We start from the raw sequence: 18328 nt of genomic DNA on the forward strand, positions 1-18328 counted from the left end.
TCTTTCAAAATGTCAGGCTCTACTCAAAGTGCCAAACGTCACAAGTGCAATTTTTAAGATTTTATTTTAAATACAGATTTGAAATAAATTTATTAACTTTTAATTCTGTCCTTCAGCTTTTGCAATGCACCTTCTCCCCCTTTCTGTCTCTACTGCGTTTCTTCCCACGTAATTTCTAATTGTCTAAACACCAAGACATATTCAAAGATGAGCTATTTCTGTAAAGCAAAGTAAACATTTCAGATAATTGCTACCTTTTTTCCTCTCACAACCACTTTCAAAATCTGTGCTTTCTTTAAAACTGTAGTAAAATTTATTTCTACCCAATGGCAGATTTAAGATATAATGTGTTACCTTCTTAAAATATAGTAGTTAGCATTGTTTTTTGTGTATGCTATCTATAGAGTTGCAGCCCTGATGAAGTCAGTTGAAAAACTAAACTTTATTGATTTCATTAGGGCCTGTGATACATCCATTAGATTATGGAAAACTTCTTGGCAGATTAAAAAAACATAGAAAATACTTAACAGAACCATTCTAGATTATTTTAAAAGTGAAATTATTTCCTTCTTCTCTTATTATATATAGAATATTTAGTTCAGGCTTTTAAATTTTGATGTGGTGCAGTCCTGCATGATATTCGTATTGACCAAGTCCAAGGTCCTGCATGGGAGTTGCAGCAACCCCAGGCACAATTACAGGCTGGGTGGAAAATTTATTGACTGGAATCTTGCAGAGAAGGACTTGGGGATGTTGGTAGATGCAGAGCACAAGATGACCTGGCAATGTGTGCTTTCAGCCCAGAAAGCCAACTGTGTCCTGGGCTTCGTCAAAAGGAGGGTGGGCAGCAGATTGAGGGAGGGGATTCTTCCCCTCTGCTCTTGTGAGATCCCTCCTGGAGAACTCTTTGAGTTCTGGGGCTCCCAACATAAGGATATGCACCTGTCAGAGGACTGGAGTACTTCTCCTGTGGAGACAGGTTAGGAGAGTAGGGTTTGTTCAGCCTTGAGAAGAAAAGACTCCAGGGAGACTTTAGAGCACCTTTCAGTATCTAAAGACGACCTAAAAGAAGGCTGGAGAGGCACCGTTTACAAGGGCATGTAGTGACAGGACAAGGGGAAATGGCTTTAAACTGAAAAAAGGCTAGGTTTAGGTTGCATGTTAGGAAAAAATTCTTCACTGTGAGGGTGGTGAGATACTGGAACAGGTTTCCCAGAAAAGCTGTGGATGCCCCATCCCTGGAAGTGTTCAAGACCAAGTTGGATGGGACTCTAAACAGCCTGGCCTATTGGAAGGTGTCCCTGACCATGGCAGGGGGTTGGGAAATAGATAGTATTTAAGGTCCCTTTCAACCCAAACCATTCTATGATTGCAAGAGTAGCCAGAAAGGATACATATAGTTAACTTGTCTAACATTTATTATAAAGGATTATATTAATCATTAATTAATGAAACGTTGATTTATTGATATTAATAACTACATCTCATATTTGGTGGGGCAACAGTGTGAAAGTAGTTCTTGAGTAGTGAAGTACTGATAGAAATATCAGCATTTGCCTCATTTCATTTTGCATTTGGCGGTAAAATTATATATGACTTCCGAAGTCGGTGGCTATTCTCAAAAACTTTTCCCAAGCTACCACAGGAGTAGCAGTTTCTGCTGTTGAAATGCCACAGGAGCTGCAGTCACTGCTGAAGGGAAGCGTTCTCCGTGGGCTGGTTGTGTGGCCAACTTCAAATGCATTTCTGAATTCCAAGTGCTTGGTTAGGCAACAAACCAAACATTTTATAATATCTGGGGAGAGGAAAATGGGCACTGATAAGTGGCGGATATTCTTTTATAATGGTTTGTGATTTGTGTTATAGCCTGTTACAATCTTAGTAGTCAGTACAGATTGGTGCTGGTAAGAGCTCAAAACCAATCACTTACATACTGTTTGTACCTCTAAAAACAGAGCAAAACCCATTTTTATATTTTCATAGAAAATCTCTTAAAATAAGTTAATTTCAGAAAACCAATGACTTGATATCTGTATAATTAAGTATATTCAATAATGGACCTTTTATTTTTATAGTGAACTTATCCTGTCCAGTATTGATCTTGATGCAACTGGAAATTGGGAGTGTCTAGTCAACAATTCCTATGGAAATAGCACTAAACAAGTAGAAATTGTGGTACTTGAAACAGCTGCACCCTACTGCCCTGCAGAAAGAGTTATTAACAACAAGGGAGATTTCAGGTATGACTTTCTGGTTTGGGTGTTTCGTATATTAATGTAAATACGGACCATATTCATGTTTACGTGATACTTCAGTGTCAGTTATGAAGATACCACCTATTTTAGTTGTCATTTTTATGTAATATTGTAGAAAGGAGGAGCACTGTATGATTTTTATGGGAAATGAGAGCTGGTGCTTCAAGAGCAGCAGTGGTTTGTGAAAGTCAGAGAATCTTCTGATTCCTCAGTATGCAATTATGGAATTTATTTTTAAAATGAGGTAAATGAGATAGGGTTCAGAATTGTTCTTGATCTTTGTAGAGTATGACACTGCACTGCACTAAAGTATTAGAAGATTAAATCTTCAGTACTTTTTTAATCTGTTCCAGTTCTGATGGTTTTGTTCAGCTGAGATTAGAGTAATAAATGACATGAAACTTAGTAAAATATTTCACTGAAGGGAATCAAAATAGCAAGTAAAAATACTTGGTAAAGCAAATAGATTGTTTGAGGTGAGCCTAAGGACACACACAGTTCCACCAATGTTACATGCTTACAAAGTGCATCCATCCTGCTGTCTGAATCTTAGAGTCTACAAAATTTTGTGAACTAAATTTAGTGTTTGCCTTATCTTTACTTTTATCTGCATATGCTGGTGGAACTTTTTAAAATTTTAATCCTTCTAATCTGAAGAAAAAGTTAAGGTTTCCGTGGAATTTAGTATTGTTTTCAGTTAGCTCTAAATACTTCAATGATATGCAGAAAGCTCTTAAACAAAACATAATTACCTGCTTGACAATAAGACTGATGTATGATGGCATTCCCATTGAGAAATCAAGACAGTAATTTGCTACCAAGTGAATTATAATAAGAATTCAGCTTGAATAGTTAATGAAAGGAAAAGCAGATGAGAAAGGAAACTTCTCTTAAACACCAGAATGTTCTGCAAATACCTCTGATCTGAAAGCCTCTCTTTCATTTTTAGGTTACCTTTAAAACTTTCCCGAAGGCTTTTTACCACCGTTTCTTGTGTTTGAATAAAAATAAAGGATTGCATTAAAAAGAGTTTAAAAAACCTACTCACATAATCTGTTTTCTCTTTATTATGAAACTGTTTTATTATGTGTTAACCTCAGTTCCATTGAGTTTGCCTCTTCTTCTGAGGCAAAATTGCTGAGCAATCCATATATATGGATTAAAATGCATTAGAGATCTTTGACAATCTTAGCTATAGATTTTTTGTCATCACAGAAACTGCCATTGTGTTTTCTCATAGTGGATGTGCTTAAATATATTTTAATTAGATCTTTTAAAATATAAGTACTTCCTATCAGATAACACATACAGAGTCTTTTTGGTGACAACTTATGAAGTTCATGTTCTTGCCATAAAATGGCATCCTTTTCTCCAAAATTAAATTTATATAAATTCTACAGGCTGCACAAACTAACACCAGGGGCATTTTTGTCATTTTATATAAATCAAAAGAACAGGACTGGACATTTCTCTACCTATTGATCATCTTTCTAGAAATCCATATAAATTTATTTTTAAAATGTGCATCAAAAGAAGGCTGAGTCCATAGGTCCTCTTGGCATTTGAGGGAATGAATTTAAAATTGTAGAGAGTTTGTCAGGCTTAAACTCAGCATTAGCACTTGAAATTGTTCTAAAGGTTTATCCTCAGAGATGAAGCTATCACACCAGCAATTTTTCTTACAAAGGTCTTTGAAGTTTTGGTAGCACAAGTATATAAGTAGAAAGAGCTGAACCACAAAAGCAAAGCTAAAAAGAACAATTCTTTTATTGGGCAAAAAAAAGGAAAAAACATCAAATGTTAGGGAAGTGTGACTATTTCAGTTGTACAACCTAGGTGGTATTTATAATTGCGTAACTGCAGTGAGAATTAGGCACTGTGAGTTGGAATGAACTGGGTTTTTATAGTAAGAGGTTTTCTTTGTGATGGTGATATTTTACTCCCTGTGGTTTGTTTGTTTTCTAGCACAGTGTAACCTTATTCTGAAATGCAAATGGTACTGTTGTTGTATGCTATCATTCCTATTCATAAAGATATATATGTGATAATGCTAGTTTCAGGATTATCTCTTGAGTTTTACTTTTGAGGTAAGTTGCCACTCAGTGTGACCCAATTGCATTAATGCAAATGTTTTACTAAAAATAATGTTTCAGCCCAGAGGCAAAAAGCCTCTATATTACTATATTCTCTACTACTCTACGTATTTTTAGCTTTTGGGAAAGCTCCTTTCATATTTCATTTGGCATCAACTGTTTTTACAACAAAAGTTGAATTATTTCAGTGACAGTGGTGACAAATAAAGGTTGTTTTTTTCTTATCTTTTCTTTGAAATGAGGAAAATTTACATAGCCCAAAACCTGTCAGTATATTAGGTAACAATATACAAATGAACCTGCATTGTATAACTGAGAAGAGCTAATACATATGTTTGAGCAAAGGCTGCTTGTCAGGTTGTGGCTTCATAGACAGGCAGAATATTTTTGAGATTGATTGGGTTCAGTCATCACATCAATGCAATTAAAGAACCATATCCTTTCCAGACCTGCTGACTCGTTGATACACTTATGGTTTTCTTTGATTTCTCCCAGTTATCTGATCCTGTCATGTCAGTACTAGGTTGTGAATGACAATAGATTTGGTACCTATAGAAACAGATCCAGTTGTGCCATTCTACAGAATGGAGCAGATCTATAGAGAGAGTGTATAGAGATATAGATCCATCAGCTGAATAGGAGAACTCTGGCTGCTCTTGATTTACTTTGTTTTCAAAATTGTTTTGTAATCTCAGTATGTAAATCACCATACCTAAATAGCTAATTTTTGAGGGCTAGTTCCTTCCTCCTCTCTAACCATGATCTACACTGAAATTCTTCTTATTGTTTTCTGAGACATTCAGGGATTTTTAATTTTTTTGAGCCTTTGAGGCAGAGAGGGCTTTGTAGTGGTGGGTCAAAATGCAAAGACAAGATTGTCAGGTACGTTATGAGCAATCACCTTTGGCAGCATGTAGTAATAGTGTTTGAAGAGGGTTTTTTTTGCTTCATGGTTTTTTGCTCTGCTTTTTGCAGTCTGCATAGATTAATATAGTGAAAACGCCATCCATATCTCCTTCCTTAACACCAAACACCTTCTTAGAGTTAATGCAGAATTAATGTGTGACCAACCAGACTTGAACCTGTATAATTTTGACATTTTCCAAAGAAACAAATTAATTCATTATAAAACATAATGAGAGAAAATTGAAATAGCCTTTTTTCTCATATATTCTGTATATTGTTGCTGTATTGTAAGTTGCCTTTTGCATTGTGATTTTCTTTATCATGCTCTTTATAGGTGGCCCAAAACTTTGGCCGGGATAACGGCTTACCATCCCTGTCTCCAGTATTCTTTTAACTCCATTTCATTTCACACTGGTGCAGAAGTGCCTAAGGCATGGCGTAAATGTAATCGGACTGGACGCTGGGATGAAGAAAACTATTCTGAATGTCCTTATTCACAAGAAATAACTCAAGTTCTTCATGCTTTTAGTCAGGTAACGTTATGAAATCTCGGGCTCCCCTTCTCTAGTACTGATTTTGTTAAATAGCTTGCAAGAAATGTCTGTTCAGCCACAAGTTTGGGATAGACGAATTTTTGACAAAATGCTTTACATGAAAGACAACAATGTGTTTGTTTGGTAATTGGAAGTTGTAGTATGAACAAGTACACAGCATTTATTGCCTATATTTTAATTTTTTTTTCCTTTGGGTGTTTGAAGTCTAGATGATCATTAGTAATGTTGCCAGAGTGACCAGTGCTCCACTTCCATTCCTTCTTTATCTTCTCTTCATTGTTTTCTTATGGATAAGTAAAAGGGAGAATGAGATGAAAAAGAAGATGGATGGAAATTAATGACAAAAAAAAACGAGCATAAGAAGAAACAGCGTGAGGGATGGCCCAGATGTGTAACTGTCACACTAAATTTTACAACTTTCAGTTTCCTTGATCATTTCTTCCCCAGTGGTATCAGTAGTGTCAGATAAGACCACAGAAAGTTTATTTTCAGATGGGTTCTTATTTAAATTAGAATTATTACTATATTAAGAGAAACAGTGCTATTATGGGGTAATAAAATAATTAGGAAGGTGTCTAGAATGAAGTCTATGCTCCTGTTAAGCAATGAGGTTAGGCTAGGTTTCTCAGGGCTTTAGCCACTCAGGTCTTTACAACCTCTGAGGATGGAGGCTGCACCACTGTGGGTAACCTGTTCAAATGCCTGACTGTCCTCATGACAGGAATGATTGTCTTCATAACCAGGCTGAACTTTTGTTTCAACTCACTACCACTGTCACTTGTTCTCCCACCATGCACCACTGTATAGGAACCCTTGCTATTGTTTTCGTGATGATCTAAAGATAGAGACAAGGCAAGATTAGTAGCTCGGTGTATTTTATGAGGCCAGATCATTACAGTCTAGAAAAAGTAGACAAAAACGTTCAAAATTTGCTGACCTGTTGTGGTGGTTTCTTCAGATAACAGCAATGAAATCTAAGACCTAAGGCTGAAGATATATTCGTATGCCCCTGAAATTTATATCCATGGTATCCTGAAGCACATAAATCCATGTGAAATTATAGCAGGCGTTATACAGATGGATATGATCTCCAGTTTTTAAAGAGAATGAAGCTAGCTGATTTATTGCGCCTAACAATTCTGATGTATTTTCAGATGCACATCAATTTGACAACCGTGCTTGAATTTTCCCGCCAGCTGACAGCCTACACAAGAGGTGCTTCCCTCTTTGCGGATAAAATGGATGTAATATATTTGGCTTATATAATGGAAAAGTTAATTGTCTTCGTGGATGAAGTTGAAGATGTAAGATATTTTCTCTATGCTGAAAAAAAGTATCACTTAGGAGTGAAGTTTTCACATATGGCCCTGTCTTAATGTGTGCAGGCACATGCTGAAGAGTAGCTTCTGAAACTGATTGCTGATTGCAAATGTTCTGCATATACTGTGATATGTCTCTTTATGCCAAAAAGACAACTAAACCTTCTCCTCTGACTGACAAGGGCATTGATGCTTAGGAAAAAGTGTTTTTTTTTATTAAGCCACTTCTTTAATTCTCTTTTAAATTTTAATTTCTAGCATGTCTAACATGTTAGAATGGACTCAAGGTGCCTCTCCGTCTGGTCACTGGAGTTACACATGCTTCTCTTGTTTTCTCCATTTCATCAAGAGGTTTTCACTGAGTTTTGAAAGGAGATATCACTTCATGTGAAGAGAAGATAATATTGTCTTTATGTGTAACTTCATACAGAAACTTTTAACATTATGTATGCCATTTTTACACAGCAAACCCTATGGGAAAAATAGGTTCTTACAGAGAACAGAAATGTTCATCCTTGTTTTGTTACTGTTAATTTTCAGAGTAACTTCTAGCATAAAGATTTCATAAACTGTAATTTTTGTACACATGATAGCTATAGTTAAAACACTTGTTTTCTTTTGGTTTGGCAATGCTCATTCCATTCTGGCTCTGGGGATTGTAACAGTTAACATTTTACTGCCAATTCAAGCCTTCAACTTCAATTTCACTATTATACACTAAATCTAAAGTGTATTATTAAGTGCTCTCCAAGAATCATGTTTCAAAGCTGCAACTTTATTTCACCTCAAAATCCTGATAAGATCTTACTGCTTTCTGACAAAACAAAAATTTAAAATACAAAATAAGCATTTGGATTTGCCATAAAACCTCTTTAGATTTCTAGCAGTTGCTGCATTATCCTTAAAATTGAGCACCATCCCTACACTTCTTCCACCTTTCAAATAGGTTTCAGTTTCTGATCTTTGGTATCAAAACATCTCCCTCATTTATCTCTACATATCCTATTTAGTAATCCCTTATTATTTTCCTATTTTAAAGCATTTCTCCTAATGTCTTTCTGTTTCCTTCTTCTATTTCTAAATTTACACTTTTTTTTCTGCCTCTCAAGTTCGCTGAGTAGGGTCCTCATTCACTGAACTCTTTACTAACACCCATGTCTGAACTCCCACTCAAAAGGGGCAAGATTACATGTGAAGTGTCAATAGTTTCATGTGTAAGGCTGCACTTGTAATTATAAATCAGACTGAACTTCATTTATTACAAGACAGCTGAAAATACAGGTATTTTAGAAACCATTAGAAATCAATTAAAATTCAATTTATCAAGATAATAAAAATATAATGTTTAGGTAAACTAGTATAGTTTCTGTACATCCGCTTTGGGGAGTGCCTCCCATTCGGCATGGAATTGTTCATTTTTATACAAGCTGATGGTACTTTGTTCCATTTGGTGGTTCACCTCTGTCATGGTTTTGCCCACCAGCCAGCCCCTGGGGCTGAGAATGGTTTTGTTCAGGTGGATTTCCAGAGAAAAAGCCAATCAAAAGTTTCAGTAACGCCTCTACCAATGCCATTTTTAAGAAAATGGAAGAGGAGCCTGTTGTGCGGTTAAAATTAGGAGCCGTGTAGAGAGTGGTGTCAGGCCCCAGGTGGGGGCCAGGCCTCTTTCCTCTCCCGGCCCTGGGCTGGGGGCAGGTGTGGCACTGAAGCCCCCCTTCTCTCCTATAACGGAGTAGAGAAGAAAAAAACCTTTAGAGAAGAACCTGAACAAGACGTGCTGCAAAAGGAATTCCGGCAGAGAGAGAACCAAGTGTTCAAGGCCAAAGCTGCAGCAGGAGAGAGAAGTTCAAAGTGGGGAGCTGCTTCTTCCCTCCCCTCTCTTTCTCTCTCCGTTCAGCAGGGAAAAGACTGTAAAATAAATCCCTGCCACCTGTGGAAGATTATTGGGGTGAAGAGACACCCATACAGCTCATAGAGGAGCTTGTGGATGCACGAAGAAGCTGATACCTCGTGAGAAGGCCTGAAATGAAACAAAGTCCTGCTGGAGGCTTGTAGGCCATGGAGAGACTTATGCCAGAGCAGAAAAGCTCGGGTAAGATGTTGGGATCCGAATGAGGGATCCATGCTGCTGCTGGAGATTTGTGACCCTAAGAGAGGCTTATACTGGAGCGAGACAGCTCAGGTAAGCTTGGGATCTCACTGAGAGATCCATCCTGGTGCTGCAGATTTGTGACCCTGAGTTGGGATCCAAGTGAAGGATCCATGCTGGTGCAGCTAAACTTGTGACCCTGAGAGACAGCAGAGAACGGAGGAGCTGTTGTTCGAGAGGTGGACTCACGTCAGAGAAGTCTATCAAGGACTGTTTTCCTGTGGGAAGGGACCCCACAGGAAACAGAGGTGGACTCAAAAGCCATTATCCCCTGTGACTCTGTGGTGAAGATCCATGGTAGGCAAGTGTCCCCTTGCAGTCCATGGAAGAGAAGACCTTCAGGGCCTGGATAACCCCTCAGCCTCCAGTCGTAGCCCAGGATGGGGATAGGCCCAGCCCTGAGGCCGACAGAGAAAGAGAGAGAGAGAAATCATTCCAGCTGCAACGAAAGGAAGTTGTCGTCCTAGAGATAGCAGAAGAAAAGCTTTTGAGTGCTGCAAAGTTATTTTAAAGACCTGGAGCTCTGGAAGTGGAGAATGAGACTGCTTCTCCTCCTTGAACAGATACAAACAGGGGAGGGGTATTTCTGTAAATACATAGTACTTTTACCTAATTAAAATTATTGTAGATATAGTTCTTTAGGTTTTTTTTTTTTTTTATCTTGCTAGTAATAAATTCTAATATTATTTTCCCCAGTCTTCTCTCAACTTAGAGTAATTGTGCGGGGGGTGAGAAAAAACTGAGCAAAACCACGACAACCTCTCAAACACAAGCTTCAGCAGCTGCACTACGGACTTACTTGCAACACACTACAACTTTTTGTCAGGACAATACACACGTTAGCCCAAATTTTTGTATTTTTTCATGGCATGCATTTAATGCATTTAATTATAATGTGAATTACTTCCTTTTCTTATTTCTCTCCTTTTTTGTATTTATAGACTGTTGTTCTGTCCTCAGTAAGTTACATCTTAACTGATTGGGGTATGCTTCAACAATTTTTCATAAATCACTCCAGTCTCTTAATATGATTCATTATTATTCATTGTATCAGTAACTCTGTCACATTGTCAAAAGCCATCTAGAATTATCTAGTAATTATGTTCTCAAAAATAGACTAAATATTCCAGGAACAGTCACATAAAATTTCACATGCAGTCTCATAATTTCGGTGTCCTTTGCAATGCCTGCAAAATTTATGTATTTTTTTACTGAAAACACAGAACTAACTTCATTACCCCAGCCATTTCTTAAACCTTGTTCTCAATTTCTAAACTTCTTTTTCCTTTGCATTGAATTATCAGTGTATTTGCCTTATTTTTCGGTTTCTATTAGTGTGACTTTTTAGCTTCTTGAAGTTTTCTTTAGGAATCTTTATCTCAGTTGTTTTTTTCTCTTCTATATACCATTTTATTCAGGTTTATTTATGACAACACTGTATATCTTTGCCATATCTTTGCCTTTAGAAATAATGGTAATGTGGTCATGTTAATTTTTGAAATTTTATTCCAATTAAGTGTTTGAATTTTAAAAAGTTTATTTAAGTTTGAAATGATTGCAAAAAAATATTCTCCATGACGTTTATTCTTTCTATTAATAAAATTTCAAACATATATCAGAATCTGCAACATGTGTTCTGGCAAAACAAAGATCTATCTTTCTGGGTTAACACAAGCATGAATTAAAACTTCCAAAGCTCTGGCCAAGGAGATGGCCTAAGTTTGTATCAGCATCTGAGCCATGTCTCAAATTTACCAAACTATGTCTGCAACAAAGACGTCTTTCAAATGTACTTTCCTCCTTTTTTTTTTCTTTTCCCTGCTTCCCCTTCAACGTCTTTTGATTAAACATGAAGCAGTTCTATAGAAGCGCATGGAAAATTTTAATTAGTTTAAGAAAGAGGGTGATAATTCTGGCATTCTGTTTATTGCCTGATGAGAAACTCAATTTGTCTGGTGTATCTAGAAGATAGGCTTTAAAGTTGGGAACAAATAAGCTTTTCCTTGATGTGAGTTGTACTTTCTTTTCTTGGTTTTTCTATTTCAGTCCATTTAATTTTCTTTATAAAAGCAAAACTGTCTTTCAATGATGAGAAATAAGGTGCCTGCTTTCATTTGTACTCTTATCTACTCTTTTCTTATTTTGGGAGTTTTACAGACAATACCATTTTTGTTTTGGGTTTTTTTTCTCTTCCAGATTGGAGATGCTCTTATTGAAATTGCCAGCAATATAATGTTGGTTGATGACCATGTGTTGTGGATGGCTCAAAAGGAAGACAAAGCCTGCACCAGGATTGTGCGATGTGTGGAACACATTGCAAGTCAAATATTGACCAACAATGTTCAAGTTATATCTAAGGTATTTAATAAAATTGCAAAACTTTGTGTAAGATTTTTTTTGTCTTGAATTCTATTTGGAAGACCAAAATATTTTTTTAAGTCTCACAGATAGTATTTAAAAATGGTTTTCTTGATTTGATCAATTTTACTTATTGTTACAGTAGAGTGTTCACAACATTAACTTTCTAGTGTTCTTATTATTCACTCAGTTTCTATTTGTATTGCCACTACAGTATATCGGTTTATTTTGTAAGGTCAAAGTTGAGTGAGTGAGAGAATAAAATTCTTAAGTAAAGACAACACGATTCCTTGTTGCCTGAAGATTTTGATATGCTTTTCCGAGAGAATTCTAGACAATTCTTACTTAAAGCATTTAGAAGATAATCAAAATAGGTCTATCATGTCATAAACAGTACTGATTTGGGGTTAGTTTTAGTTTTTTGAAGCAAACTGTAGCTGTTTGAAATATGTATTTTTTTTATTCCTCCGCCTTCATCTACACAAATCTGCCACTTGGATGAGGTTGACATTTGGACACTGAGGCACTGTCTTTTTGACAGTTTCAACATCTAAATAGCAGAAATACATTGAAATTAAAAGTTGGAAACTTACTCTTTTAGAAGTTTAGGTAAATACTTCAAAGCCTTATCTCTCCTTGGGTTATTTTGCTTGCTTGCTTGATTTTAAACAACCTTTATTCTTTTCTCAGTTGTCCACTGCATTTACATGAAAATAGTATTTAAAAGTGAGTTCAAGTACCATTTCAATTATAGCAATAATGTATAAAAGTAAAAGAAAAAAAAGGAATTGCAAGCTTATCTGAATTACTGAGTGAGCCAAATAACACAATAGCCTTAGTTCCTTCACAGTGTGTTTTTGGAAAAGCAGTCTTTCAAACAAAGACAAAAATATATTGGAATGTTTTCTAAAGGAAGGTTTTTATTTAATTTGCATTTACATAAAAGAATCAAATTTGCCAAAAGTATATTAAATACATAGAGACAATAATGTCCCCTGTAGAAGTATTTTGCAATGTGATAGCTAGGAGGGCTCTGTTGTTTTGTACTCAAATTTCTTTTAAATGTCAAGTGACAAAGGCCACTTTTTTTTTTTTTTTTATCACTGCTTCAGGAAGCTGTTGACATTACTGAAAACAGTAATTTTATGTACTTCGATGTACTCAGTAGTTCTGTGTACTCAAACAAAGACCTATGTCACTAACTGCTTGGCCATGCTTTGGTTTTTTGCTTCTTACGTTTTTCTGTAGGAGAATTAGTTTACTATTGAGAGCAATTTGTAAATAAATAAAGCTGTGGAGTATTTTTGGTGTCATCTCATTCAATACCAAACATGTCTGTTCCTTTGGGAGGCCAGCCAGCAAACTGTCTCACAGAAATTGCATCTACTTTCTTTATTTTAGGAAACAGCAAATAAAACCCCCAAAGCTTAGGTAGCCAGTAGATTATAGTATAATTTCCAAAAAAAAGAGTAACTCTGTAAGTTTTGTCAGCTCTTGAAGCGTAGAATTGTTTAGCTTGGAAAAGACTTTTAAGATCATTGAATCCAACCATTAACTTGGCACTGCTGGGTCCGCCACTAAGCCATGTCCCTAAGTGCCATGTCTCGTGCATGACTCTGTTCCAGCATTGAAAAGCTACCTGGGAGCCATGACTGTTACTTCTTTATCAATTTTGGGGTGACAAAAATGTTTTTCCCGTTCCGTGAGGTTGTGGAATGACTGATTTCAAGGTCAGAAATATAGCAGGGTGGATAACTTTGTTTCGATCTTCTAAAGTTTCCCTTGCTGTCTAATGGCATACAAAACATGCTGCAGGTAGTGTCCACTAGCAGCCAGGGGTGCCTGGGCAGCCAAGTGCTCTTGGGTTGGGTCTGTATGGCTAGCACACCCAAATGAATTCCTCTTCAGTGTTGTTGTGAGGCACTTCTGATTTTGTTTTAGTTCTGTGTATACATGTCAGATGTGCACTTTGAAAAGGAAGATTGCCTTTTGATAACTACAAATGATGGTAAAACTTACCTCAATTCTTCTGTCTCAGACATGCAATAGTTTTAAAACCCAGCCCCTGAAGAGCTTTCATTTAACTCTCCAGCCATTGAGACTACCAGAGTATTTTAGACAGCATGGCTCTTTGTTTGTGCTCTCAGCACGTGCAGCCTTCAGCACTGCTCTCAGCGTACCCAGGTAACAGTCCCCTTTGGTCCTGCTGAGCGGTACCTTTTTCAGAGGTTTAAGAAATGGGCAAACAAATCATTTTCTGCATCTGTACTGCTTAGAGACAGGATTAACTGAAGCTTGTTTCCATGGATAATTTTGCTCTGGGTTCATCTGTAACCCTTTTGTAGCTCATTTTGCAATCCTCCACAGTGAACACTGGTTCACCTTGCATTTTACCCATCTATTTCTAGGTGCTGAGAAGGGCATGTCCACACTGTTTGGACAATATGAGGCCTTTACTAGTAAATTTTGGAGTTGGAAAACCCCAAATGATTAAAGAATTTAATATTCAAAATTTAAAAAATAGGGTTCAGTATGGTGAAATTACTTGTATCCTCATACAGAATTATCCAGCAATCATTTTGTTCACCACTACCCCACCAATGCAGTGTTATGCCCATTGTATAACAGAAAACATAAAGCTATGAATAATTAAGTGGGTTTTTCCAAGATTAAAGAAAACCTGTTAACCACAGGACCTTTAACTGGCTCATGGAGCTTGATTCCTGTGATATGGATTATAGTATTCTGCAGGGAGTACATTTTGTAACTCCTTGAAAGGCTATCTACAAATGGTACAAAAAATTGCACAGGTAAAGCTAGTTTCAGATTTTTTCAGACTTTTCAACAGACACTAGATTTTTAATGCAAAAGTTTTTTGATTCTTACTGATCTTTGACATTTTCATTGAAGTGTAGGAAAAAATCATCAAGCAAGGACAGAAGAGTTAGAAATTGTGTATGAAAGGGGAAGATTTTAGTAATTTAGAAACAACTGAAAAGAATCTTTAGGGTACTTTTACTTTATTAGTAGAAGTATACTATTTATATATAAAAAGTATTAGAATATATTATAAGTTTCTGGATTTTGTGTAATTTTGACAAAAAGTAAAATAAACTGCTTAATGAGACTTCAGTACTTTCATTTTGGAAATATGCAGAATCACCAGTGACTAAAGAAGGTGCATTCAAAAACCATTTGATAAGTTCAAAAGAGTACTGGCAAGTCATGCACTGTATCTCATGCTAAAATTTAATTTGTTCTGGTACCGTGATTTTTATACAGTTAGGCTACCCTTTATCCTGCCCTTATTTTTTCATGCAAAACATGTTCTTTAAATTAATTTATTAGCATGAATTAATGCTGTTTTCTTCAGCGATGTCATTTCTTGTCAGCAAAATGTGCTAAATTCTGAAGGATTCACACCTGTTTTTAATAAGTATAACAGAAGCAAGTACAGTAATGTGAATCTGCTCCATTGGTACACTTACCTGTCTGCGAAAGTTGCTGGTTTGTGTGGCTTAACTCAGGTATCTTTATATTGCAGTCAATATGTAAAATACATACGCTCACAGATTACTGAACAATCTATGCCTGGAAGCAGAAACCTTATAGTTCTATTGGTGTGGTACCAGTCTAAGCTAATCAACCTAGTACGAGTGTAAGGATAGAGATGCACATCTGCACTCTGCTACAACCTCCATGTAGGCAATTCACCTTGTCAAAGAGTAGGCCACAAACCTACCTGTAACATGGTCTTGCCTTGAACCACATAGTCATGTTCAATATCATAATAAAATGTGATCTATTAAAAAAAAAATTACACCTCTAAATAGCTAAGGTTTCTGTTTCATTTCTGGGGTAGAAACCACATCCTTGGTCATTTTTTTAAATAATTCTTACACCTGCTGTCTCTAGTTCTTTTTATAACTGTATTACTTTAATTCCAGATTCCATTGAGGTTAATAATGACACAATTGCAAAACTGATATAATAGTAACTAAAACTGATACAGTCCTATGGAAGGAAGATTTAAGCAAACCCACTATGCTGTTGTACAATTCTATATCCTATTTTTAAATAAATTCTGTTTTCTTTTTCACCCCATGAATTTATATAGAAGTCTATATGTGCACAATCAGCTATAAAGTAATGCAGTAAATACACAATGCATGTAGAGTAACGCAATTATGGCTGATTTCTTTATGACATAACTGTTCTCAATGTTCTCACAGGTATCTCGTAATATTGCGCTGGAAGCCTTTATGATCAAGCCATCTAGTTTCACGGGAATGACTTGCACTGCCTTCCAAAAAGTATCTGCAAATTCTGACAAGGCAGCGATGCCTGAGTTGGGAAGATGGGAAGCAAATCACCATCCTGATCTGTATTTGAATTTCAAGTGCAACACTGGCAATCTGAATGGTTCTTTGGTGAATTCTTCTACCAGGGTAAGTCAGTATGATTCTGAATACAAGTTACCTACTTCAGCATGTTTTCATTAGTACCTTTAGGCAGAATACTGATTTGTAAAATGCATATTTTATGTGTTGTTAATATTGTAAAGTGGTTAATAATTTCAACATGTAAGTGGACCTAAACTGGTGTATTGGGTGTCACATATATTGTTGTGCTAATGGATATGCCATTAATATAAGACAGAGTGCAGGTTGTGAATAGGAATGAGTAATTGCCTTGTTTTTATCTCTGGGTCTAGTTTTGAAAACTTTTCTATTTGTAAGCAACCTCTTTAAAGTGATGCAGAAGTATTTGTTTTAGTGAGGCACTCTCAGGGGATTTTGCATTAAAAAGATGTATTTTTTAGAGAAATAACCTTGACTTCCACTAAATAATATTGCACTATCATCTTTTTACTGAGGGAGAGTGTTATGCTCAAGTTTTTGAGTAGTAGCTGAAGAAAATAATAAATAAACCTTTTAATAAAATGCACTGTTATCAAATAATGAAGTGGAACAATTAAATTTTGATCTTGCAGGAAATGGAATTTTGTATTTGGCCGAGCGTGTTATTAAATTTAAGTATTACAGTGTTGAATTTTTGTTATCCTTCAGCTGAATCTCATTTTAATAGGCTTATTTCTTGAAATATTTACTATGAAAAAATAATGCTTTTTTGATGCTAGTTTATGGAATTTGGAAGTATTTTGATTGAAGTTATTTCCTCTTTAGTGCATTTTTATCTCTCTTGACTATGCAGTCGGTGATATGGTAGTTTGCATTCTCAGGGTCTTCTGCTAAAAGGAATCATCTTAATAATGGAAGAGTACATTATATTTGTTTCTTTCAATGGAATTCATTTTTTTTTCTGTGGACACTGCTAACGTATCTATCTATATGAAAGAGAAATTCTGAAAAGAGACTGTCTCTGAAAAGAAGTCAGTTTGCCATCCATAAGATGAAACCCAAATGTCAGGGATCTACAAGTTAAAAGATTTCTGCAAGAAGCAACACTGGAACTCTTTGGCATATACTGTAGTATTATTGACACAGAAATATTCATGGGACTACCTGAACTGGAAAGCTTTCTTTATCAGCTCTACCAATATCTCTTGTACTCCAGAAACTGAGTACCAACACTTCTAGTAAATTATTCTCTTTATACTTGGATGGTCAAGCACTGGTTTATCTCTCCTGTTACAAAGAATCCTACCATAAGTGCAAATTTCCCATCTCTTCTATCAGCATTCATGTGTCAAATATGTAGAGTGAGTTCGAACACTTATTTGAAGCCTTTCTAAAATGTCATCAGATTGTCACAATTTAATGACCTCAGTAAAATCTTTCCTTGTGTGCTTTGAACTTGTCTGACTTTAAACAATATACAAAAGGGAAATGCTACTGATAACATAAAGAAAGAAGCTAGGAGGAAGTAAGCTTGTTACCATGCAAAGCAATTTTTGAAGTTTGTGACATATTCTGACAGAAGTGACTTTATTAGGTGGATCATTAGTTATCACCTGTATATGAATTTGCAACTATTGTAACAGCAGAATACAGGAGATTATAGATTTAGCTAAATGTTAGTTATATGGATTTAGATTTTAACACTAAGGTGCACTCAGGTTTTAAATGTGATATGGGAATAAACAGACTGAATATATTCCTTTAACTTAATCCTGTAAAGCAAATTTTGTGCACTGTTGTTCTCTGAAACTTTTAGGCTAAGCGCTCCTTTAATTCATTCTGAAATTAGTTACATTTCTTCACTGTATGCAATGATATGTAGAATTCTAACCGATAACAGAATATGGGATTTTTTATCATCATCATCCGCTAGTAAAATTATTTCTATATTTGTTCAGTGGAGGTAAACAGTAAACCTCCTTGACTGTGCTATGCAAAGTTTAGGAAAATAGAGAATTTGTGATGGAGGTCAGAATTGCTTCTTTTATTATATCTGACCTTTGGAACTTCATCTTAGATGCTGAGCTTATTCTTAGAATTTTCCTCTATTTAGCATACAATTAATGATGAGGAAGAGGAAAAAAATCTAATTAAAATAACTAAGTACAAATGATAATCACAAATTTAGTTTGCTTCTAATCAAAATGTGAAAAATTGCTTAAAAAGCTTTTTAAAAGAGAATGTTTACATATTTTTGGGTAAATAGTGTAGCCTTCCTTAAACATCATCTGCACACTAAACATAAACAATAGTTTATGTCGTCTGTGGTTAAC

The 18328-nt window shown here is 35.8% G+C and overlaps 1 protein-coding gene across 1 annotated transcript in view; it reads left to right on the forward strand.

The window, feature by feature from the left end:
• The window catches only part of ADGRA1 (adhesion G protein-coupled receptor A1), a 274315-nt gene that overhangs the window by 143298 nt on the left and 112689 nt on the right, over positions 1-18328 (forward strand). The window contains exons 8-12 of the mRNA XM_027908838.1: positions 2076-2240; positions 5589-5787; positions 6963-7112; positions 11473-11634; positions 15867-16082. Of these exons, the coding sequence (XP_027764639.1) occupies positions 2076-2240; positions 5589-5787; positions 6963-7112; positions 11473-11634; positions 15867-16082 (892 nt within the window). The remainder of the gene's footprint in view (positions 1-2075; positions 2241-5588; positions 5788-6962; positions 7113-11472; positions 11635-15866; positions 16083-18328) is intronic.

Source organism: Empidonax traillii, unplaced genomic scaffold (assembly GCF_003031625.1).
Source record: "Empidonax traillii isolate 1590-97213 ecotype Southwest subspecies unplaced genomic scaffold, ASM303162v1 scaffold27:size3997909, whole genome shotgun sequence".
NCBI lineage: Eukaryota > Metazoa > Chordata > Aves > Passeriformes > Tyrannidae > Empidonax > Empidonax traillii.